The 25,935-nt window shown below is 45.8% G+C and overlaps 1 protein-coding gene across 1 annotated transcript; it reads left to right on the forward strand.

Annotated features, from left to right (window-relative positions):
- The first annotated feature begins 1,724 nt into the window (after window positions 1-1,724).
- Window positions 1,725-5,011, forward strand: LOC117836269 (kxDL motif-containing protein LO9-177). The gene is made up of 3 exons (XM_034715657.2): window positions 1,725-1,975; window positions 4,384-4,536; window positions 4,693-5,011. Exons 1-3 carry the CDS (start codon window positions 1,857-1,859, stop codon window positions 4,796-4,798), a joined length of 378 nt encoding a protein of 125 aa, XP_034571548.1. The 5' UTR covers window positions 1,725-1,856; the 3' UTR covers window positions 4,799-5,011.
- The last annotated feature ends 20,924 nt before the right edge of the window (window positions 5,012-25,935 follow it).

Genomic DNA, 25,935 nt, shown 5'->3' on the forward strand with positions numbered 1-25,935 from the left:
CGTCTTGTCGATGCCAGTAGACCTCGCCGCTTTTTACCGCTCCCTCCGTTTTGTCTGCGGCCTGCCGTGCCTGCCCAGCCCCAGCTTTCACTGCTCCATCGCATTCAGCCATTCACTACTCCCCGTTGGTACAGTACTCCTACTACACTAGCTCGCTGCCTCCTCCCTCCTCTCTCTCATTTTTACTGCTCGCGCTGTACTTTGGCAGGTTGCTTGCCTCGCCGTGCCGTGACATGACGTGACGAGGGGGAAGGGCCGGCGCCGAGATCCGCCGGTCGGGTCGGGAATAAAACCGGGCGCCGCGCCGGCGGTTGGCAGCGGACGCGACACGCGGCTAACGGCGTGGCGCCCACACCCCTCTAGGCTCTGGCTGACGGCTCAGCGTGCGGAGCGCGGCGCGGTTGATGATAGGGTTCATCACGCGGCGGGTTCGGCGCGCACGCGGCTGACGAGGGAGCCCCTGACCTGGGAGTCCGCCGTGTTTGTTGGACGGACGGGGACGGGCACGGCGGGGATGCTCCTCGGACGCACACGCACAATGATCCCCACCCCAACAGCCATCCCCGTCGCCCGTCGGTCACAATTTCTCACCAGTACTGCTCCAACAAACACATCCCCAGCCACCGTGTCGTCGTTTGGGCTGGGCGCTGGCGAGGGCTGCGGTAGGTGGTCCATGGCGACGTGCAGGGGGGCGGGGGCGAGCAGACGTGGATCGAGTCGACGAAGCTGAGACGCCGACGCAGGCAGCCCGAGCCCGCGGACGAGGAGACGGGGATAGCCGGATAGGGTTAGCTCGCGCTCGCAGCACGGCGCAGGCGGCGGGCATCGATGGTGGCAGTGGCGCATGCATTTGGCTGTATGCGCCGTGCGTGCCTCTGCTGCGCCAGCGCGTACTACGGCCGTGCTCCTGCATCGCGCTTGCTGTGGCGATGCCGCGCAGAGGATGCCTGCTGCCTCTACGTGCTAGCTTCAAGGCTTTACAGTTTGTCCGTTTGACCTCTGATGTGATGTGACCAGAGCGCGGCCAGGGCCCGTGAACATGCGGCTTGGACCTATCCCTGGTGCGTGCGTGCCGACGACCACGCCGGCGTCGCCTACTCGCCCGGACGCCACGCCGCTAGCAGCTACTCCTACTACTGCCTCCGCTAATCCCACCGCATGTTTCTTGGCTTTGGAGTTTGGACCGCTTGCGTCTGCAAGTAACCGCTAGTTCTTCGCGAAAAGAAAAGAAAAGTCCCGCTAGTTAAGTCGATCTATTGCAATGTTCCGCTACGGCGCTATCGGCCATTGGTGCTGATGTAGCTTCAGGATATATGCTTCGGTTTTACTACTCCCTCCCTCTCTCTCTATTCCCTGAGGTTCGTTCCATTCCTCTGTTGGTCGTAGCATATTCTATTCCTACAATGCACGCCCACGTGTTGGTGATGACGCTGCTCGTTTGTATTGCCTTTGCATCTTTTCTCCGAGAGAGTTGCTTGTCACTGATGCAATTCCCTTTTTTTTTTCTTTTTAGAGAGGACCTGCAGTTCCTGATTTATAGTAGAAAAAAGGTAATTGGGCCTCCTGGTGCAGATTCCCCTCTTTTTCCGTGGCAGCTGTTGGGTCACAAGTTCGAGCAGGAAGTACATGGGCCCTTTTACAAGCCCAATGGCTGGTGACCAAATGGGCCGAACTGACAGTCCCTCCCCCCATTCCCCCATCCCAGATGAAAACCTTTGATCTGTTTTGGCCCAATCGCTCGCAGCGCTCAGGGTAGCGCTCCGCTCCGCGTGCATCGGGAGGGATCGATCCCCACACACGCCGGAGGGGAATCCGCAACCGGTGAGGAGAGCAGGGACGGCGGAGGCGGTGAAGCGATGGAGAAGTCGCCGGCGGCGCCCGCCCCAGCGGCGGCCGCGGAGGAGGTGGCGGCGCGGTTCAGGTCGCTGGTGGACCCTGACGACGTCGCCTCCATCAGGCAGACGCAGCACCTCATGTGAGCCACCGCCCACTCCCCTTCCTCCCATCCGCCGATCCCGTCGAGCCCTCTTGTTTCAGCTCCGACAGTTCAGTAGTCCCGATACGTTAATTCTAATACCTCGGCTTACCTCGGCCTTCAGTCTCTGTGCCTAGCGGCCAGTATACCAATTGAGATGTTTGGTATTTTTTTTCCTCATTAGGTTCAGACGGCTCCGGGGTTAGGCATCAGTGGTTGTAGCTTAGAGTAATTTGTTTCTTGCTTGCCTGATGAGGGTTATCAGGTGGTATCAGCCTAAGAACATTGCTCCCATACATGTGCGGCCCTCATTCCTTTGCCTGATGTTGTTAATGGAAATAATTTTCATTAAAAGTGCGTGTGGATCCATGTATAGACTAGACCTCACAGTTAAACATGTGTTCATTGTGGTACTTAAGCTGTCTTTCAGTGCTGCATTTATTCAAAGGGAATTCAGACTCTCTTCTCTGTCATTGACAGAGGCCTGTTGTTATTTTTGGTTATGCATACTATTAGTCATGTAAAGGAAAATTTGACGGTCTAATGCGGTAAATTGTGACACATGTACAAGTAATTGTGTTGGCAATATTTTTTTACTTGTATTGGTTTGGAGGTTACTGAAGTGGTAAGATGGCAATGCTGTCAGGATTGTAATGCTGATTCCACAAGCAATCCATGCTTGGCCCTGTGGAATCGACATTACAATCCATGCTTACACCAAACTTTGAATGTAGTATCTTGTAGCATTCTATTTAGGTTTGTGATGCTAACACCAAACTCTGTCAACATATAAAATTTTGTAGTATCTATAATTAATTAAGGCTGCACTATTTTAGTTTGCCTTGTTTCTACGATTTACAAGATGTCCTAACTAGTATTATAATTCACACATGGACTTCCCAATGATTAAATGATATAAAGAAGGAATTATGTGATATTTAAATTTACCTGAGTATCCCAAAATTTACATTATAGACTTAATAGTTACATATTTTATTTTTTGCAAGGGACTCGTATTTTTCAAGTATGATAGAATCATGAATTCTATGACCTGGTCCTGAAAAAAGAGAGACCCTACCTAGGATCCCAATCCTCACATCCTTACATAGATTTGGCAAGTTGTCAAGTATGTTAACAGACCTTCACTCTTGCAAGTACGTTTATTAGATGTAAGATGATCCTACCTCCCAATTGGGTATTTGCTAGTGATGACTAATGATTGGCAAGAGCTTATAGAAGGAACGCTAAATGCTTGCTTCAAGTAGTGTGCTGTTAAAATCTAGGTGATTTTAATTTTAGCATGCATTGTTACATACAGTCTTACATGAACACGTCATCATCTCCACTGTTATGTTAGATATAATAATCTCAGAAAGCTGCTCAGCTACACCACTATGCCATGTTTTTATTTCTGCAGTTTCACTGCTCACTGTCTCCTACCTGTTGTACCACATTTCTCTTTGTATCCTGCTTCCTTGCCTGTCTGCTCCTGGCCTGCTCCAGGAAAAAAATTGGTAAGGTAAATGGGAAAAAGTAGGTTCCATTGACTGAAACCTCTGTACTACCAAGGAGACATCCATCCCAAACCCTTGCAGTTTAGGGAGTTGTTTTCATGTCAGGTCTTACAATGCTTGCTATGCTTTGTCTTGAACTAGTATATCAGCATCAAAAACCTTAGGTATGATTGGAACTTTTATTTTCAAACTAGACTTGTACATTCTATGAAAGGATTGCTTGGTATCAGATCGCCAGAAAAGGCAGCTGAAATATTATCTGTTCAGAAAATTCTGGAAGTAGAAGTAGAATGCATACGAAAATTTTTGCTATTACAAGTAAGAGATAATCATTTGATCTACATTTTTTTATATGTTTTGAAGTGGTGTTTTAGCACAAGAGAACTTGCAACTTTGAGTCTTTGATTGTTCTGTAATGCATATTCTGTAAGGAACTAAATGGTCCCTTATGGACTTCTGAAGTCTTGCAGTTTGCTTTCCATGACCTATGCTCTAATTTAGCCTCCCCCAATAAATTTAGAAGGTGGATGCACTCCTGATTATCTGTCACCCTATGAATCAATTAGAAATTTGAAATTTGGTTAGTGTTCATCCTGGTTAGGCTATAATGCAAAGCTTCCATGTGTACACCCTTTCTGCAAAGATTCTTATTATTGCAAGTTGCCTTGGAAAGGATTCATTTGTTGACATCATTGGTTAAAATGTTACTCATTCTTATAGTGAGAGCAAGTTAGCTAATGACACGTATAGGATGGCACGCATCACGTTGCTGGACATATGGGCAAAACTAGTTTCTGAAGCAATTCACATAAATTGTGGAAGTCGCAGAAATTGTTATCTTCATTTTCATTTCTTCAGTAAAATTGTTAATAGTTATTTTCCTTTCATATGCAGATTGGGGCGATTGCAAGATAGCAATGCAGTTCTCACACATTTTAATGAGTATTCCGAGCAATGCTTTGCAGAAGTGTCTAGCGATTTTGCTAGTAAAACTCGACTTCTCAAGTCCATGAAAGCTGATCTTGAGCATATTTTCACAAAGCTGAGGTACCGTCCCGTACACTAGATTTCAAAATTAGCAACTGCTTTTTCATCTCCCTATTAGTTTCCTAGTGGCATTGTGTTCTTGTGCTTGCTGTTTCTCTTATCCTCAAATTTGTTTTCAGTGTCTGCTTCTGAATTCTTCTTCAATTCTTATTTTAGAGCAATGAAAGCAAGGCTAGCGGCCACTTATCCGGACGCTTTCCCTGATGGTGCGATGTCAAAGACGATAGACCAAAGACCAGACCTTGAAAGTCCTCTGGATTAGGTGGTCTAACGCCAAAATTGGGCATGTTAGTGATGAAATATACAGGCGTAGCTAATAGATTTAGTTCAGATACTCGAGGGCTGAAGCAACATATCCTCATCTTATGTTGTTTCAGAAAATTCTATCTTTGAGGAACTTGTGCTTCTGTTTATACAGTTGTAACTCTGTATTAGAACTGGGTTTATAATAGATAAGTATCTTCTGTTGGTGCAATTATTGAATTTTGCTAGTATTCTTGGCAAATCTATTTAGATCTGATTGCGGAACCAGGTTCAGTCCACAAATCTTTATTTTATGTGTACTTGAAACTGACCACTAATCTTATTAATAAAATGAAGTCTATTAATTGACAGAAGTTGAGGAGAACACTGCGGAGGATGCTCGCCAATTTAACTCCTCTCTCTAGTTTTGTTATAAAAAAAAGGAAAAAGTCATATTTTCACTCTCCAACTATAATAGAAGTATGATTTTCAACTCACAACTATAAAATCGGATAGTGTGGGCTCCAACTGTCAAAACAGGGCAAATTTGGCCCTTTGGATGGTTTTGACAGTAATTTTACATTTTCTAGAAATTTAAAGGTTTTAGTTTAACTAAAAAATTCATAATAACTAATTCATTCCAAATAAAAAAAATATGAAGTTGGTACCAAAATTTTTCTAAAAATATAGGCTATTTGTTGGTACTGTATTTCGAGTTGTTTACATCATATTTGTTATTATTCCTGGTGTGTTTATTTCTTGTAATACAGATAAGGAACATGAACAATTAAGATTTAAATAATGTCAAATAGAACAATGACAAATAGGTTACATTTTCAGAAAAATTTTAGCATCAATTTGATATTTTCCTGATTTGAAATGAATTAGTTATGAATTTTTTAATTAAACTTGAACTTTTTAATTTTCTATAAAATGCAAAACCACTCTTGAAATCAGAGTCAAATTGTCCGGTTTTGACAGTTGGATGGCTCTCCTGTTCGGTTCTATAGTTGTGGATTGAAAATCAGACTTCTACCGTCGTAGCTGAAGAGTGAGGTGGAAACAGCCGAGCAGGATGTCCACAGATGCCGTTACAGGCTTACGTCATTTGGGCCGCCATTCTGGGCCGACGTATTTAGGGTCGGGCTTCACTATCCGTCGGGCCTTCTCGACGTTGTCCACCTCCTCTTCAGCCTGCTCCTTTGGTGCTCCTTGATCGAGGTCATCACTAGGTTCAGAAACTTCAAACAAATTACCGGCACCTTCGCCGCCGGTCCCTTGCCCCTATCTCGACGTCCACCTTGTGACAACTCGGTGGGTGAAGGCCGGCCAGAGGATGCCGTGGCGTAGGTCCCTGCAAGATGCCGCGCAGCGCATGACCGTGGCGGGGTGCCGGGGTCCGACCGCGCGACGATCTCGAGTACTGGAGGAGGTCAGACGGGATCGTGCACGCCGCCGCCACCGCTGCTAACCTAATGCGGCGTGTGCGTCGCGGCATGGTCTGGCGGGACTTTGCAAATCCGAGGACATGATACATACAAACAGGGGTGGTAATGGATCATGACCCTCATGCTTTTTTTCACAATCCAACTTAGTTCTATCTAATTTTAATTCAAAATATATAATCTTATGACTTGATCCTTATTGAGCACAATCCTTAAATCCACGTTGTTTGTCCTAATAATATTGAAAAAACATTCCGGTTTGTCATTTGAACACAGATAGTCGGACAATGACCCACGATTTTGATCTTGAAAAAATTGTTAAAAAAACATTCATTGGAGTCAAACCATGCCTCATGCTCAGTCTGCATGCATATTATATCATCAAACATAAATTCTTGAAATAACGTTGAGATCATGCCTGTGCAGTATTTCTTTTAAACAAATTAAACGAGAGCTGCCGATTATATTAAAAGGAATATGCCTCTCGTAAGGCAAAAGTTGCACGGTCTCCAACACCACGCAACGATCCACAAACTGTCCCTAATTATTATTGCAAAAAAAAAGAGTTAGCGTAAGTTTAAGTTTCTTTTATTTTTTATAAAAAAGTTTTAAGTTTGTACTAGTAGCTAGAATGTTTTCATGGCTGACAATCGCGCCTCCAAATCAATTTCATACGGGAAGGCCGTAATGTTCTTCTTCTTGATTACCCTGCGCAGCTCCTTGGTCTCCACGTCGAGGACGCCGAGGTCTTGTTCACCCTCTGATCCGCCACCTGTTCAGCAAACCAGCTGTTAAAGGGCCGCAGCAGGACTGCACCGCTCCTCACTCCAGAGCTCGCAAACTCAACCACCTCTTTCAGCCACCAATAGTACGGCATGTCCGGCGGCGTCAGAGACCTTGCATTCCTCTCTATGTGAATCACGGCGTGCCGTGACCAACCGTCGCCGGCGGCACCGGCAGGCCGCAGCAGCCAAACTGATATCTGCGCTTGTCCGCGACGTGCAAGCTCAGCCTCCCATCCGGGGACGATGCCAGGTGGAGATTGGACACTTTGCAGTGGTCGGGAAGGCTGCCCTTCGGGAGCTCGATCGACCCTGCCATCGCCGTGCGGGCGTTGTAGGTGAGGATGTGGAACTGCCCGTAGTAGTCGTACATTAGCCAGTGGATGAGTCCGCAGAGGACGACGGCGCCGCAGTGCGGTTGGAGATAGGACCGCCGCGAGCGAGGATGTGCAGCCATGGTGACCGGGCCCCATGCACATGCGCCGTCGCCGGCGTTGTCCGACGACACCGTTTGCACCATGATATTGGCCGAGTGAAGCATGAGCCCGGAAAAATCGGCGGCGAGGACATGGAAGGAGCCGCCGCCGACGCCGTCCGCGGCGGTGAGCAGGACGTACGTGTAGGAGACGCCGTAGTCGGAAGCCTTCCTGTCGCTGACCCTCATGCCGTACGGCGGGCTGGGGAGGAAGGTGCGGTCGCCGCTCATGGGGTCGTACACGCACATCTCCGACGACCGATCCCCGCCGAGATACCTGCGGCGGAGCACGACGAGGCCGTGCCGCGACGTCAGGGGCTTGTAATCGCCGAGAAGGGGTTTTGCCAGCCGTACGGGCCACGAACGGCGCGAGGTGCTCCTCGAAGAAGGACGCCACACGCCGGGTGCGCCACGGAGAAGCAGGGCGCCGGCGGCGGCTGGTCCTGTTCCGCCTCCATCCTGGCCTTGTCGTAGGCGTGCAGGAACCCGAGGGCGCACGGGGGCACGACGGCGCCGCTGGCGGGCTCGCGGCATACGCGGCGGATGAAGGCCGGGCGGAGGATCTCGCGGCGGAGCGCCTTGCAGCACGCGGCGCAGCGGACGAGCGTCGTGACATCCGACCGCGCGGCGATCTCGGGCAGGAGGTCGTACGGGAGCGTCGGCGCCGGCGGCTCGGCCTCCTCCGTCTCCGGCGGCCGCTGTGGCGTGGTCTGAGTCTGGTCCGGCGACGGCGGGGATATGAACGCGCGACGGCGCTTGCGAGGCGGCGTCGCCCGTGCGCGCAATGCGAGCGCTTTCTTGGTGGATGGCGCTTTTACAATACACAAGTTATACGAGTCATTGCCCTTTTGCCCTGTTGGGTCGGTGGGTCTGTACGTGGGTACTTTGCGGCGGGTTCGAGTATGAATGTATGATACGTTTTTTTAAGAAAGATATTTGTATTTTGCGAGGCCTTGTACGTACTGCGCTCCTCACTTGGGCCTAAACATGGGCCTGGCTGAAGCTACACGGCCTTTTACGTGCACTAACGGCCCACCTCTCCTTCATTCGCTTCTTGCCGGCGTCTCTCGTTTTATAACCCCGCTCTCTCCACCTGGCCTCAGTCCCTCGCCGCCACTCCCCAATCCCACAGCGCCGCTGCCCTAACCCAAAAACCCCTTCAGAAAACCCTAATCCTAATCGATGGGATGCAAGTGGCCGCCGGCGCTGGGGCATCGGACGAGGAGGAATGCCGCGCGGGGTAGTATTGTTAATTTAGCCAGCTGTCCCTCTGTACAACCGCACCATTTTAGGAAGCCAAGTCCCAGCCACCACATGCGCTTTCCCTTTTTGGCAAAAGCTGCTGCCAGCTGCCATTTTTTCCCACGCGTGGGGCGATGAAGTAGTTGTCACTGCTACTACTGGCGGCCTCCCCCAATTAATTTTTTTTTTGCTTATATGGATATTTTATACCATCTTAATTTCAACTCAAGGTTGCAATTAAAAGCAGCTTTTTAGGATCTCGTATGCAACGCTTTGAAAAACTGCAAGAAAATTTAAACATATACAAAGGCATTTCACCCATCTAAATCCGAAAACATTCACGTAGTATAAAACATATTAACATACAATGTCAAAGAAAAGATTGGAGCTACTACAACTACTAATGGAGCTGCGCACGAATAAAATTGAGGTTGAGTTGCAAGTTCACTGCGGCCGAGTGACAATCCGATGAACAAAACAGGAAAAAGGTTAGGGCATCTGAGAGAAATTTGCTTAAGGGAAGGACGTGCTGCACATACCACACCTAATAAACATGGCGTGCAAGATTTTTACATGGTAACAAGCAGCAAGATTTTTACACAGATTCGTGCTTTGCGAAGGCTCTGTCATGGCGTCATGCTTAACAATGATGCTGCCTAGGTCAAAATAGATCAGCCAAAATTGCATCAACCCGAATCTCATGCAACACAAAAGAGAACGTAACTAGAGAAATCTCACCCTGAATGCATATTGGGTGGTTCCGGGATCTTCTTTGTATATGCATCCATGATAGCCTAAATTAATTCATAAACAACACATTCATTTACAGTGCAGCTTGGTTTTGTTTCTCATGTATGCATGTTTGAACGTCTGGCAAAACAAAACTGTCATTGTTGGGCTAGTATCAAGGAACCTTAAACCAGCAATAGAAATTTGTAGCTAGTGGATTGAGCTCATATATAATAAAAAAGGAGCTTATGTGAACATAAACAACATAGTAATTTATTGCTAAAGGAATAATACTTTGCCTACTAAATTCAACTAAAAAACAATAATTTGCTTATCTAAAAATAATACTTAGCCTAACTAATAACAGTATTTTGCCTATCCAAGAGCAGTATTTTGCCTAACCGAGAACAATAGTTTACCTAACCAGGAATAACAATGTGCCTAAACCAACCAGAGATGGTGTCAAATGGCCAATAGCAGCAAAGATGACCGCAATATGCTTAACTCCAAAAAATCACAGTAGTCCAGTTTGATTCACCAGATTGATACAAGTTTAGATACCTCATATCTGGAGTAACAGAAGGAGCAAATTAATACACTCGGTCAATGGACAGTCGCTTTGGGTAAGTGAAGTAAAACATACCGCAGAGTCGTTGGTGCCAATCCCTTCAAAAATATCATACTCAAGTTTTGATTTATTTCAACTGAGCTCATAAATCATTCTTTGCAGCCTGATGCTCATCAGCTGTAATTAAATTAGAATGGGCACATTAGATAATTGAAACACAAAAACGTTTCATGAAGGGAAATGTTATGCAAACATTGGACCATCTAACACATGCCTCCATGTTTTCCATACAAAAACGCGAGAGGTAGGTACAGGCCAAGTGAACAACCACTACTGTTTTTACCAAAAAAAACATCACTGTCAGCCACTAGTGTATGGGGGTGAGTGAATCCTGCTCAAGCCATCTTTGTGATACTTTTGGTATAGAGCTAATCAGAGCTACTGTGCAGCAGAGTTCATAATAGAGAGTGCTCAGGTATACATGCGATGCATAAACAAAGTTGGATCACTATTTCCTGAAAACAACACCACATATACCTGATAAGCAAAGCCATACCTCCTGTGCTGCTTACCTGCACGAACTGAAATAGAAAAACAACACAAGCTGTGGCTGGAAACCAAATAAGAGAAATAACTTGCCGAGCTGCAGTTGTAGCATATCAGACAAGCAAATTCGATCTGGCACAGAACCTGGAATCTGCAAGCAGGACTAGAGAAAGTCTGAGGCTTCACTGAAAGAGGAAGAGGGAAGTATGGATGAGTGAAAGAATAGCAAGTGCAATTAATATCAGGAGTAAGATATCACCATCACTACCGGAAACAGTAAATTCGCCGAGTGTAAAAATTTTGCCGAGTGCATTCCTTCGGGCACTCGGCAAAGGGCCTTTTTGCCGAGTGTATTTAACTCGGCACTCGGCAAAATGTTTACACTCGGCAATGAGGTCGTTTGCCGAGTGCCATAAATCCGACACTCGGCAAACCTCTTAGTGACACTCGGCAAAATTCCGACACTCGGTAAATCAACGGCGCGTGCATCGCACGTGCGCCGTCCGTCACCGGACTGGGGCGGCCGTTAGTTCTTTGCCGAGTGTTGGACTCCGACACTCGGCAAAGAGGCCCTTCGCCGAGTGCCGCCCTCCGACACTCGGCAAATAGAGAATGTCGCCGAGTGGCAGCACAAGACACTCGGCAAAGGTAGTACTTCGCCGAGTGTAAAATGTTGGCACTCGGCGAACAAAAAAAAAATCCTCCCCTGGCCTCCACACTTTTTCTACTCCCCACGTAGGAGATTTTGTAATCCATAAGAAAAGTTGGTATATTTTGTGGTCTGTTTGCTATTTTTAATGAAATGATTGCATTAATAAGAATTTTTTTATTCATGTCAGATTTTAACTGCATGTACATGAAATGATGGTTTTTAATCAGTGGAAAAATTATATCCATATTATGGAGTCCGGATTGAGTTCTCAACCAGGAAATGAAAAGAAATTGTCAACATTGTTTTTAAAAAATGCGACCACGAACGTGTGGTTGAATGGTGGTTAAATTCTAAAAAAAGCAAACGAAATCTGAAAATCACAAGATTTGTCAAGATGTCATGATATTATGTGTGGAGGCTGTGGTAAAAAATTGAGAAGGTTTTGCCCAATTTCTGACATACGATGCTTAGAAGCCGACGCATCTCCTCGAAGGATTCATAGAAGTTAGAGAGGACACAATAAGATTTGGAGTCCAAGTGACACTTGAGTTAACGTTTGGCTTCAAATCTTTTTGCATAGGCAACATGCAACACAGATTGGTTCGTGTCAAAATTTGGAAATTTTTTGGATGCGTTTACTATTTTTTATTGATTAAATGCAATTATAGAATTTTAGTAGATATAAATGCAATTTTCGCTATAACTGCATGAAATAATAGAACATTATCAGTAGAAAAATAATTTAAACATTGTTGAGTGATGTTGACACGATTTTGCCCAAGTATATTAGGAAAAGATCTGTAAAACATGTTGTTCAAGAAGGTACATGAAATATTAGTGTATTTTACCGAGTGCATAAAAGAAAACACTCGGTAAAGGTAGTTTTGCCGAGTGTTAGATCGCAGGCACTCGGCAAAAAGGGTACACGGGCCTACTGGCAGTGTTCTCGTCCTGCTTTAAAAAAGAAAAACGTGTGTTTGCCGCCCGACTCCCCGTGCCCCGGCCCGGCCGCCGCCCACGCCCCAGCCCCGGCGGCCCCGGCGCCCCTTCCCCGCGGCCCGCCCCACCGGCCGGCCCCGCCCCGACCCCGGCGGCCCCGGCCCCGGCGCCCCCTGTCTGGCAGCCCGCCCCAAGGGCCACCCCCGGCCTGGCACCGGCGTCCCCGGCCTCGGCACCCCTTCCCCGGCCCGTGCCCCCCTGCCACCGGCGTCCTGGACCCTGGTGCCCCGCCCCTGACGCTCCCGCCGCCGCCGGACGTCCCATTGACTTTCTAGGCTGGCGTCCCTCACCCTTCCGGTAATGAATATTTCTTTTTCAAGTTACAAATTCAGAATTAGGAAGTAGGTTAAAATTAGAAATTAGAAATTAGATATTGTAGGGCTGTAGTTGTAGAAATTAGAAAATGATGTTTTTCTTGAGAATCTAAGGTATAAGAATGTTTGTGGAAGTCGGCCATCGTGCCGTTCCTTCTTTTGTACATGTGGTTGTCGGTCATCGTGCCGTTTCATTTGATGCAGGTTATGGAAACCTCCACGTGCAGGGGAGGTGCTGCCGAAAATTGTAGTTGACAGTTGTATGTTTTTTTTTTGCAGGAGAGGCTACGTTACCATCCTCGAGTCGTCACTTTGTACGATAGCAAGGTACTGGATTGGAGATAGCGTGATCGACACTGCCAGTACTCCCACCCTCTCCCAGATCCGAGCAAGGAGCACTGACTCGAGCCCCGCGATACGGGCACGGCCTACCGCTACACAATTACATATGCAGGCTCTGCAGGTTATTCCTGTTTCTTTAATTTTTCATTCATTTTGTTCATATCTTGGCATTGGCAATAAGACATTGGGATGAAATATTGTAGGCCCAGGTGGAGGTAGAACGGAAGCGCCGGGAGGAACTAGAGGCGAGGATCGAGGCGGATCGGCAGCTAGAAAGGCAGAGGACGGAGCAGATGTTCCAATACATGCAGAGTGTCTTTCACAGTTTAGGTCAGACTCCACCACCTATGCCACCGAACCTATTCCCGCCACCTCCACCACCTCCTGCAGCTACTCCTGTGAGTCACTCTCAACCTTACAATCAATCTAGAGTTAAACTAGAAACTACAGGCACTACAGACTTACACTAGAAAAGTGACTAATACAATCTCTATAACTTTGTGCAGAATCAATCGGCGGCGTCCAATGCAGAATCTTCTTGGGGGCAGTGGCCACCTGCACATACTCCTCAGCGTCCTCATCCACCTCATCCTCCTCATCCTCCTCAGTGACTTGTGAACTAGAGGTATTAGCTGTGGTAAAACTTGTGAATTACCTGTTTCGACGAGAACTTGTGAATGTTATTTGTGTGCTTGTGATGCTTGTGGTGCAATTTATATGCCTGTGGTGTAATTTATATGCATGTGCTTCTCTGGTTGTTTTTTTTGAGAGGGGTCTTTTATACGTAACATTTTTGTTTTGTAGGGGGAGCTCGGGCACTTTGCCGAGTGTTAACACTCGGCAAATAGCCCATTTTCTGTTGTATCGACGTCTTTGCCGAGTGCCATGTCTTGGCACTCGGCAAAGGTGCCAAAATTTTTTTGCAGAAGGGCCCTTTGCCGAGTGCCAAGGGACGGCACTCGGCAAAACATGCAACTTTGCCAAGTGCCGCAGGCAAACACTCGGCAAATGGCTAAACTAATCTGGCGGGCGGGGCTCCTTTGCCGAGTGCCGCATAGAATACACTCGGCAAAGGGTAAACCTTCGCCGAGTGCATTGTGGAAGTACACTCGGCAAACGTTAAAGATTCGCCGAGTGCAATGTACAAATACACTCGGCAAAGCTTAAAGCTTCGCCGAGTGCCATATTCAATACACTCGGCAAACATTATAGGTTCGCCGAGTGTCCGCCGTTTGACACTCGGCAAAGGAGCCGTTACCGTCGCTAACCGTTACCATCTTTTTGCCGAGTATTATACTTTGCCGAGTGTATTGTGGCACTCGGCAAAGAGTTTGCCGAGTGCCCGATGATCGACACTCGGCAAACTCACTGTTTGCCGTAGGAAACTTTGCCGAGTAAACGTCGCCGAGTGTTACACTCGGCAAACCCTTTGCCGAGTGTAATTGGCCCTTCGCCGAGTGCCCCAGGCACTCGGCAAAGTTACTGTTTCCGGTAGTGCATGGCTGATTACATTTAGTAACAGAAGTATAAAATTGCCTGAAGCAAGAACCTAGCAGAACAATATTTTTGTCTAATATAGAATGGATGCAGAACATATACCCATATTCGATTCTTGCTCATTCAGAACCATATTATCGCCTACTAAAGTATATTGGTTTGCCTACCTCAGTAGCATATTTTTCCTAATGAATTACATTGTTTTACAGGCATGGTTCAATGTAAAAATTATTAGTGATCGGCAACTAAATTGGTTAAATCCAAATGCTAAGTTGCTGAGTCAATTGGTATAAATGACTTAGTACCGAATGGTTAATGTAGATACTCAGTGTTAGTGAGTGCCGGGGGGACAACAAACACTACCATTTTGATGCATGTCTGTAAGACTGTAATAACACTATAGTTGATTGCTTATAACAATGAATAGTGCCTACCAAAACCAATTATTGCCTACTTAAGAATCATATTTTTAATATAACTGCCTAGGTTAAATTACTAAATTGATAAGGAATGATCAATAATCTGCTTAGCTTTAACTAAAAAATGTTAGACATGCTATATATAATGAGAAAATGGCAGGCAAAGGCCTGACCAATATAAAAGCATGACTCGGGTTTAATTAGAATTGTACCTATACATGAATAAAAGAAATGCAATTATGCCTTTTCTGCAGTAAAAGCAAACTAGCAGCACTTAACTAGCATTACATTGAGAATGCTTAGTGTATTTTTGCTGTAACCTCAATGTCAGTATAGAACAATATTATTGACTATCTAGAACAATTTAAGCTAAACACATAAATGGATAGAAATAAAAAGACATAGAAGGTGCCAGGGGTGTTTGAAAACCATGATGATACACACGTCTATTATCTTTGCAGCCTCCCTGTTGCAAATGACCCACGGTGTTAAAGTATCCTACCGAGAAATATGCTTCAACTGTGTATGCTAAGTGTTCTTTTTTTTTTGCATAATGAAGTAAAAGCCCCCTCTATATCAGGAAATGAATTATCGCTTAGCATAAAATAGTAGCACGTGTGACCTGCTATCATCAACGCATTGTGCAGATAGTATAGTGATAAACATAGGGGACAAACATATATGATTGTACAGCACTACAGTAGAGCTAACAAACATAGGGGACAACTTGAGAACATGTGGCGGCTCAGCTGTTGTTGAACACCACCACACATTGTTTGCCTAAAAAGTTTATTATTTTGCTTAACGAACCATAGTAATTTGCCTAACTAATAAAAATGATTTGCCTACCTAAGAAAAATACTTTCCTAGCTGAGAACAGTTCTTTTGCTAAAATGACGACAATACTTTTGCCTAACTAGGAGTAACAATATTGACTAACATAATCACAATTTTTATGACAAGAACTAGGACATTCTACTGGAATTTAAATTCTGAACACAACAGCTAATGCTAGGAAGAAAAGGACATTATAGATGAACATAATATATTATGCATGCCTACGTAAAAGAAGACTTCATTTTCATTACTAAAAAAGAGTGTAGTTGGTTCACTGTAATGCTTATAGATATCCAGATTACAACATGTCATGAATTTAAAGGGCGATGTCATTTTAGGAAAACTGGAGATCAGAGCGTGCTTTTGCTTGTCTGCTAGAGTCCTTGCAGCAAAAAAAATGATAGTAAGAGTTTATTTCCATTCTTTTGGTTGCAATGTCCATTATTCACTAACTTTGATAGATGGACGCGGCCGTGCAGTTAGATATTCTGAAAAGAACTAGATATTGTCTACTCTTTGACATAGACTTGTGAATTTTGTAGTTTGCCCTTCCCATGACCTATAGTCCAATTTAGACTTAGCCATCACAAAATTATCTTGGAAATGATGCATTTGGTAGCATAATCAAAGAAAATGTTTGCTGTTCTTATTCTGAGGGCAAGCCATTTGCTCTTAGACATATAAGGAACACAAGTTGGCAGAGTGATTCGTGCCAATTGTTTGCATGAAGTTGCATAAATTGTTGTCTTCCTTTGCGTCCTTCGGTAATGCTCATGTCAATTATATATTGTTTCCCTTTACGGTAATTGTGTGTTTTGAAAAATGTGTTACTGTCATGCATCATCACTACTGGAAAACTGACTTTTCTTCCTCGTCCTTAGCACCGGTTGCCTTTTGGCCGCTAGCATTAGTACCGGGTCCAAATTTGGGGGTTGCCGGATCGGAGGCACCCGGTACTAAAAGGGACTGACGGTGGTCAATCACCGTGAGCAAGGATCCGATGGGACCCCCGTTTAGAGATCCGGCCTGGGGGTTAGTTCGTGCGTAGAGGTTCGAGAGACAGCGAGGGAGATTTGTGGATGGTTACACTCAAAGAAATTTTTAGACAGATTCAGACCGCTTAGAAGTGTAATACTTTACGTCCTGTGTGTTATGTTTTTAGTTGCCACCTTTCCTTTACATCACAACAAGTGTGGGCCTTTTATAGGCCAGGCCCATCATCATAGCGCAGGCGGATTGACTTGTTCCCCAATCAACCTTTACATGTGAACGTGACGGCCTAATGGCCACCCCCTTACTACAGTTGCCTGGCTGTCAGGCTACTAGCTCTGTCACGCTGTGCCTTGGCTCGCACGACTTCAAGACCTCGTCCATTTCTTGCTAACTTACTGTTTTCACCATTTTACCCCGAGAGGGGTAATTCCCTTGTTTTTTTACCTCTTCTCTCGGGACCGGATTCTTACTTCTCGGGACGTGCTGGGCCCATCTCCAGATTCCTTCCTGGGGAGACTCTGTCCTTCCCGGGGGTGTGGTGTGGGCCCGTCCTCTGCAGGGGGTCGGATCGTGTGAACACGCCTGCAACCGCGGTGCCGCTCACCTCCTGTTGGATGTCCTCGGGAAGCCCCCGGGAGGCCATCCCGGGACCGTCTCGTGGCCATCACGTGTGACCCTTCGAGTCTTCAGGGGAGGCGACACCGTAGCTAGCCAGCGGGCCTGCTTGACTCCTTGGGCCAATGAGTTGTTGGGCCGCTCTTTTTATTTGGGCCTTTCCATAGGTGAGTTCCTAGGCGTCGAGAGGCCCATCTTTTTGGCACCTTCCTTGAGGAACCCTGGTTTCCTTGGTGCTGATAGGCACCTTTTAGTACCGGGTGGTATTATGATCCAGTACTAAAGTTCTTGTGGCTTTAGTACCGATACTTTTCATACCAGGTGGTATTACGACCCGGTACTAGAAGCCTCTCCACGTGTTACTTCAAAAGGAAAGCATATCCAATTCTATTACATGTGATGTGTAGGTGGGGTGGTAAGAAAGGCTCGCGCGAGGCCGGAGGTCGTGGGTTCGAACCCACGGACCGTGCACGTGCATGTTATGCGTGACTTGCGCCTTGCGACATTGCGTGTGTGGGAGCCTCTGACTGTTCAAAAAAAAATTCTTTATTTTTTCGGCGAAAAACAAGTTAGTACCGTTCCTTAATAGGTAACAAGTTTACCTTTAGTACCAATTATTTGACCCGATACTAAAAGGCCCCCTTTAATACCAATGTAGTAGTACCGGTTGTACAACCGGTACTAAGGGGGGTTTGACACCGGTACTAAAAGCGAAATCCCAGTAGTGCATATACATTTTTCAGTGGTCTATTGAATTAGGAAATCCATAATACTATCAATTTGAGAGTAATTGCATAACGTCATATGTCAGTTTTGCGGAACACTACTAGGAAAAACGGCTCTAGTACCGGTTGGAAACGCCCCTCTAGTACCGGTTTCGCAACCGCTACTGGCAATTCGGTACTAGATACCGATTGAAATAATCGGTACTAAAGAGTATTAAAAAATTAAAAAAAACAAAATCCCTGCCAGCCCTGCCCTCCCCCTGCCACCCGCCCCTCCACCCTCACCCTCCGCCCTACCTCCGCCTTTGCCCAGCCGCCCCGCCCCGCCGTCGTCCCTCCGACCTTCTGCCTCCGCCAGCCGCCCCGCCCCACCCGCCGTTAGCCTCAGCCTCCTGCCACCCTCCTCCGCTCCCGCCTGCCTGCCACCGCTCCCGCCCGTCGCCCTACGCCACCCCGCCTCCTGCCGCCCCCGCCCGTCCACCCGCCGCCGCTCCTCATTGTGCCAGTGAGGGGTGAGCGGAGGAGGGAGGGGTGGGGAGGGGAGGGGAGGCAGTGCTCGAGCTCCTGCTGCGGATGGAGAGAGGAAGAAGGAGCTAGAGAGGATAAGGAGAGAGGAAGGAGCTGAGAGGATAAGGATAAAGGAAGGAGCTGAGAGAGGATAAGGGGCCTGCCGCACATGCCTTGCTTTAATTTCTCTAGGACGGTGGCGGGATGGCTTTAGTACTGGATAGGAAGTCCATCCGGTACTTAAAGGCTACCCTTTAGTACCGGGTGGAACCTCCACCCGGTACTAAAGGTATTAGTACCAGATGGAGCCTCCACCCGGTACTAAAGGGTCTTCGGGGATCCCAAATTTGGATCAGGTACTAATGCACATTAGTACCGGGTCCAAATATGACCGGTACTAAGGGAGTGAACGAAAGATCCATTTCCTAGTAGTGGAATATGGTGATTGTATTTTAATTCAACTAGATTGGATATGCTCACGTTAACAACTAACCTACGTAAACAACTAAACATATGGCATTCATATCCCATAGTTGGCCCATTGGACCTCAGTTGTATAAGGTAGAAGAGCTGAGGATCCAGCTGTGCCCGTGCGCCACAAAGAGTATGAACAGCAGAACAGTTGGTCAGCCAATTTTGGAACTTCGATTTTCGATGGTTGGGGATTGAGTATGTACTACCACCTAGCAGCCAATGGCCACGTCATATGAACTACGCATGCAATCAATATTTAGTATAGAGTGGAACTCACTATATATATTTCTGTTATATATAATATATTCTTCTGCGTCCTCACGATCTGTCCGCACTAACCTGCGGGTTCTCTGCTACCTACAAACCGACGGGACTCCTTTGAAGTAGTTGCATCTGCAGCTGTGTCATTGACGTGTGGGTCTGGACCGACGCGTGACTCAACTGTAGATATATATGTACTTCAGAGGATCTCTGTCCTTACAAACTATTTCATTTCAGGCACATTGGCAGACAGCTGCAACTCAAGGTCGACATCTTACGGGAAGCCCTGGTTCTTGCCAGTATACATTCCCCTGTCCATGTGATGTCAAGGACGATGAACCTTAGCTTTCTTCACCCTCGTACACCAGGCGACAGCCGAGAGATTCGTGAAGGGTTGTAGCAATTAGCAAAACAGCTAGCGCCGCTAGCTCCTCACCAGAGCTTGGCGACGAGGAGCTCAGGCTGTAGCCCGTGGAGGTCGTATGATCGATGAGGATTTTGATGTGGAAGTCCTCGACGGCGGACATTAGCCGGCCAGTGGATCAAGCCATCGGGGACGACGTCTTTGCGGCATGGCCCTGAGACAGAACAGTGAACAGATGGAATCTCCGTCGAGGATATGGTACTTAGCCGTGGTGACGGGGCCATTTGCGACACGCATATGGTTTGGAGCGGACAAAGCGTAGAGTATCCGGAGAGCTGCTGAAACCAATCAGCGGCGAGGAGAGGAGAGAAGAGAAGAGGAACCTCGCCGAGCTTGATTGGAATCCTGGCGCCGCCGTTGACGTACGTTGTTTTTTGAACAGTAACGCATCGAATACGTACACGATACGTAGCAAAGGGCCTGACTACGGGCCTTTTCTCAAGCGGCAGGGGGCCTACCGGCCCAAATAGACCCCTTCACTCCTTCCCACACTCCCCTACATATTCATCCCCGAAACCCTAATCGTATTCGACGACGATGCCGAATGCAGGCGCCGCGCCGGCGCCGGCGGATGAGTTCCGCGCGCGCCGAGGTGGAGGGTTGCGAGATCTGAAAGAACTCGCTCTTCCTCTGGCTCTGCGGTCTCGATCGGTGTCGCCCACGCGCTCGAGTGGCCCTTCCCCGGCCACCGTGCGGTGCCTGCCTGCGCCGAGCCGCCGGGAAGGGCCACTCCGTGCTGAAGGTGGGCGCGCGCACCTCCGACCATGAGCCCGACGACCCGATGCTCGCGCAAGTAAGGGGCTCCTCGACGACGCCTAGGCAGATACGCGCGCCCGCTACGTACGACGACTACCACGCTGGCATCGGGGGCTCTGCGCCGCGACGGTGAAGGTTGATCCCGTCTTCGTTCCTTCGCTCTTCCGTTTCGCCCTTATATTTTTTTGTATGGAGTACCGGTGCTGCTAGTCTGTAGTCTGTGTTTGTGGAATTTATTTTTTCTGTAAATTCTTGTGCTCGTGGTGAGTTAGGTACTTAGGATTTCTCCGTTTCATGTGTTCATTGTGTTCGGTGTAAGCGGGTCTATTTTGGCTGTCAATGTGCACGGGTAGCAGCAGTTATGAGGAAAGTGGATTAGTGTGATTTTTTGCACGTCATGGCTACGTTATGCATGTTGAATTGCAGGCTTATCTAAAGGTGTAGTGGCATGTAGTAGGAAGGTTGCAACTTTGCAAGCATGTTATTTGGAGGGATGCAGGGTTTTAAAAGGTCTAATGGGATTCATGCATTGCCTTAATTACGTTCTCATGTCATCTGTTATCACATTGTCCTTTTGGAGAAGGGAACCATGTATAATTTGCTTTGTATAAATATTAGTACTGGAGCAGTGCTGGTAGAGTAGATTATATTCAAGAAATGGTTCAAAGATCCTTTATTGTTACGTTTGAAACTGGTGCTATGGTGCATTTTCATGAAGCTTTGCCGAAAGTTAGCTATCTTATGTAATTACCTTTTGTTTTTTCCCATGTTATTGAATGCACTGATGCATGTCGTGTTTGAACAGACTCCGTGTGTAATAGTTGAAATGCACTGATGCATGTCATGTTTGAACTGCACACTCCTTCACGGTGTAATAGTGCAGATCACTACTGGAAAACTGAGCATTCGTCCGATGTGTTAGTACCGGGCACCTTTTCGTCCGATACTAACGCGCGGCGTTAGTACCTGTCGTTACGCACAGTGCCACGGGAGCCCCTGTAGTACCAGTTTGGAGCCTTAGCCAGTACTAAATGGCAGCATGGGGATCGGGTAGCCAACGGCTAGATTCTCATGGAAGCCATTTAGTACCGGTTGAAACTAGATCAATATATATTAGCAGAATATTACTACTATACGTAAATGGATACTGTACACTAATATGAATACTAACTAACCCATGAATTAAAATGAAAGGAAAACAAAAAATAGAATAACCATTTAGTATCGATTGGTAAAACCAACCATTACTAAACTGTCGTCCGCAACAGCGCGACGTGGCTCACAGTTTAGTACTGGTTGGTACTACTGACCGGTACTAAATGGCCCATTTAGTATTGGGCATTTTGGCCGGATGCCTGATACTAAATGGCATGGCATTTAGTACCAAACAAGCAGTACCAATCAGGCACCGAGTACTAAAGGGGGTTACTGACTGGTACTAGAGGTCGATCGTCCAGTAGTGGATGGTGCCATAGAAAATGTTCCGAAAATGGTTTAAGTTGGTTTAGCACCTTATAATCTGGCATTTTGGTGGTGAAATTTGCAGCCAAGGAACACAACAAATAACTGGTGAAATAGCAATGTGTTGTCTCCATTTTTCTTTCTTGGGGAATGCAAAAGATTTAGCTTTTAGATGTGTGTTTATTAGGTGAATGCAAAACCCTGGTTTTTGTTCCCTCTTGTAAACCATGACATTTTTTCCTTTTTGCCCTTCACAGGACGTCGTTCTCCACCACCACCACCACGACCACCCCCACCCACTCAAAAAATAAAAAAACTGTATGAACACTCTAGAGCGGGCATAACCGCATAAATGATTTTGACTGCCTCTTTATTTCTGGGTGCTTGGCCTCTATGGCATAACTAACTTTATCATAGCCGTATGCAAGCTCCAATACAGAGTGAAGCTATGCTAGAAACCCTTCTTCCTCAATTGGTCCACTTTGCCCTTGTGCTAGATCAATAAAAATGGATACACTTATCAAATCATAAATAAATCTGTAACTCCTCTCCCTACCACTTATCCCCAACCGAACGCATGCATGGAACGCATGTTATCCATTGACCCTCTTAAGTTTAATAAATAGTTCTAGTTTTCCAAAGGTGTCCCGTTTTGTTAAAATTGTATTATTGATTAAAGAGGGCTGGTGCTCAGCAGATACCTTTAGTTTCATCAAATTGCGCTCCTATTACCTAAAGGTGTTGGTGGGTATTTTCTTAGAGTTTTTTGGGGAATAGATGATTGCAGCGTCGAGCATGTAGTGGATAATCTGGTTATGGTGATTAAGATGAGTACATTGTTTGAAAGGATGTGCTGTTTTTGTATGACCTCATTAGCCATGTGCTGGACTGGGTTTCACTGTCTCAACTATTTGATCATTCCAAAAATCTATAGTCGGTGATGGCCAATCTGAAGCGTGGATGTGGGGGTCGTACAGGAATGGTGCGTACTTCTCCTAGGCAATTGGAACCCTTCTTGATTTCTGTATCCATTTTTCCTTTATGTCTTCCACGCGTCTTCCATTTTTTCTCCAAAATCCTCTCGAAAGCCCCCACTAGCAGCCTCAACGCAATGGGTGCACAATTGATGAACCTAAGAGTATCCATTGGGAGCATTCTCTCTTTAGTATATGAGATGATACTAGTTTCTTTTATAAAATACACCCACTTTTTTTAAAAAAATAAAACATAGAACATATCGATCAGACTAATGGGATTTGGATAACCTATGCACCCTACTACCCTTAGATTGAATTTGACAATGGATGTAATCGATTAGCCCACAACCATCTTTTGAAATGGACGTACCAAAGAGGATTTGGGAGCACCCTCTCTTTAGTTTATGAGGTGAATCGGCAATTATAAGATACTTCCTCTATCCTGAAATATAAGGCATCCAAGGATTCAAAATTTGTCCCCAAATATAAAGCATCCTAGGAGTTTTTGGCAAGTACTCAATCAACTCAATTAAAAATTTACCAAATATTTCCCTCGTTATTTGAAAAACTTACCTTGTATTACTATTAGCTAAGGGTATATGAGACATTTACCCACCTCCTTAATCTGTTCTAAAAATTCTAGGATGCCTTGTATTTCAGGATGGAGGGAGTAGTTTGGAACTTACCAAAGTCATGTGTGCAAAGTCCTGGGAGTCACTCCAACTAGTGAGGGCAACTGCAACACGTGGAGGATGTAGAGGCAAACATGAAGGATTTAAATAACTGGAAGAACATCACATTCCTGTATGGACTATGACTTGTGTTACTATTTTATTTGTTTTGAAAGTGGTGGGTTTGTAGCAAAAGAAAACTTATATCTTGTCCCATTGTTTGGTGTGCAGAATATTGTCTCTTAGTGATTTTTGTGAACTGTACTACAGGTACTCAGTAATTAATGCTCACAAATTTTGCTTTTTTGGCTCGAATAGTCTGGTAATCCAACGGGTATAGGGTTTAGCTTTTCTAAACCATGCTTTAAGTGCTACAGTCTCAAATGTATACAACTAAATGCTTGTATCCACTTTACATCTTTTTCTTTGGCAATTAATAAGTATGTCCTCCTATCAACAGGCATACAGAAAATTATAGCTGCTTTTATGGAAGGCATCTTCTTCCAGTATTTGTACTAATCGTATGAATGACTTTTGAGTGCACATTTCTGCTCTATGTTTAAATGTTAGGAAATCCATCATTTTCCATGCAATAGTTCTTCTGTTTTTGGTTGATATTAGCTTTATATTTAGTTGTGCGTATTGTTAATGGTTAGCTGGGTTACCTAGCTGTATTCAGTAGCTCTATGAAATTTATGTAACACCACTGCTGCTTCAGAAGTATTTTTGATTGGTAGTATATGCATATATTGTATTCTGCTGTCTTCATGTTAGCAGAAATGGGTTCTAGAATCACTCAAGGTAGCACTATATATAATATTTTTTATAATTGTAATGGGAAGAATATGCTTGTTTACATTTATATGTTATTTAGATATTCCAAAAAGAACTAGATATTGTCTACTCTTTGACATGGACTTGTGAAATTTTGCAGTTTGCCCTTCCCATGAGCTAGTCCAATTTAGACTATCACAATTTTTTCTTGGAAAAAAGATGCATTTGGTAGCATGGCTGAAGAAAATGTTTCACATTCTTATTCCAAGGGCAAGTCATAAGTTGTTAGGGCATATGAGCAACAACAGTTGCTGGAGTGATTTGTGCCAATTGTTTGGCAGTGAAAGTTGCATAAATTGTTGTCTTCCTTTGCATCCTGTGACAATGCTCATGCCAATTATGGTTTCCTGTACTGTGCTGATTGGGTCGTCTGCATGATAATAATTCATTTTTCACACATTGCAACTATATAAAGATTGCTCTCCAAGGCATATTTTTGTTCGCTAGTTTCACGAAGGCAGATCTCAACCATATATGATATATCCACAAAGCTAAGACGCCCTCCCATATGCTAATTTTCTAAATTATGACCTGCCTTTTCCATCTCCTTATTGATTTTCTAGCGGTATTGCGACCTTGCCTTCTTGTAGCTAGCCAAGTGACTTAAACATTTACTTCTACGATAAAATTTCCGCTAAGCAATTTCTTTTTTTGCTTTCAATCTTTTAACAGGGGGATGAAAGTGAGGCTAGCAGCCACTTATCCGGACGCTTTCCTTGATGGTCGGATGATGCGATGGCAAAGATATGAACCAAAGACCAGACCTTGAAACCTCCCCGGATTAGTCTAGCACCTATAAATTTTTGCATATTGGTGCCGCCACATCCGACTGTTGCATGGTTGTTCCCTGCACTATCCAGGCTAGCTTCTGCTCAGAAGAAGCATTTGTTGTATAACTTGTATTGATCGTCATATTAGGGGCATCAAGTTGGGTTCCGTATTCCATTGAATTAATTAGGAAGACCATAATACTAATGATTTTATTGCACTCCAAACTAAGAAGGTAGTTAATAACATCATATATCGTGTAAATTAACCAGCTGCATATTGTTTCAGCAACCTATGCAAAATATATACCATTCATCTCCAGTAGTTTGCCCACTTGGCCTCAGTTGCAACAAGTGTTAGATATGAGGGATCAGATATGCCCCTGCACCATATTATACGAACAGTTGGTTACCTTATGTTGGAACTGAAAATTCAGCCGCGAGATTGAGGATGTGCCAGCGGCAAATTGCCACATCATATGAAATGCGCTTGCAATCCCTCGCGTGCTCCGGAAATCCCTTTGTTACGCCATGGCACAATTTTATTTTAGTTATTTGCGTCATCGGGTGCGCGTGCGCCGGAGAGCAGGGTGCCGGTGCCCGAGAGCCAGACACATCACCGTCCTTGCCGAAGGTTGGCCTCCGGAGACGGCTCCCCGCCCTACCAAAACAACATGCGGCGGCGGCGGCATCCGCATCGCCGGTGTATGCAAACGCAATGTCGATCGCCGGACGTGTTGTTGTTGAACATACAATTAGCAAAGGGTCTGACCATGGGCCTTTTCTCAAGCGGCAGGGCCTACTACCGGCCCAAATAGACCGACTCCTCACTCCCTCTCCCACT

The sequence above is a fragment of the Setaria viridis genome, chromosome 9 (genome assembly GCF_005286985.2).
Source record: "Setaria viridis chromosome 9, Setaria_viridis_v4.0, whole genome shotgun sequence".
Lineage (NCBI taxonomy): Eukaryota > Viridiplantae > Streptophyta > Magnoliopsida > Poales > Poaceae > Setaria > Setaria viridis.

What these genes read in the sequence shown, in the direction of transcription:
- LOC117836269 (XM_034715657.2), top strand. Translation starts at nt 1,857, where the DNA reads ATGGAGAAGTCGCCGGCGGCGCCCGCCCCAGCGGCGGCCGCGGAGGAG. An exon ending in AGGCAGACGCAGCACCTCAT is followed by an intron (nt 1,976 to 4,383) that starts GTGAGCCACCGC and finishes TTTCATATGCAG; the next exon opens with ATTGGGGCGATTGCAAGATA. An exon ending in CATATTTTCACAAAGCTGAG is followed by an intron (nt 4,537 to 4,692) that starts GTACCGTCCCGT and finishes TTCTTATTTTAG; the next exon opens with AGCAATGAAAGCAAGGCTAG.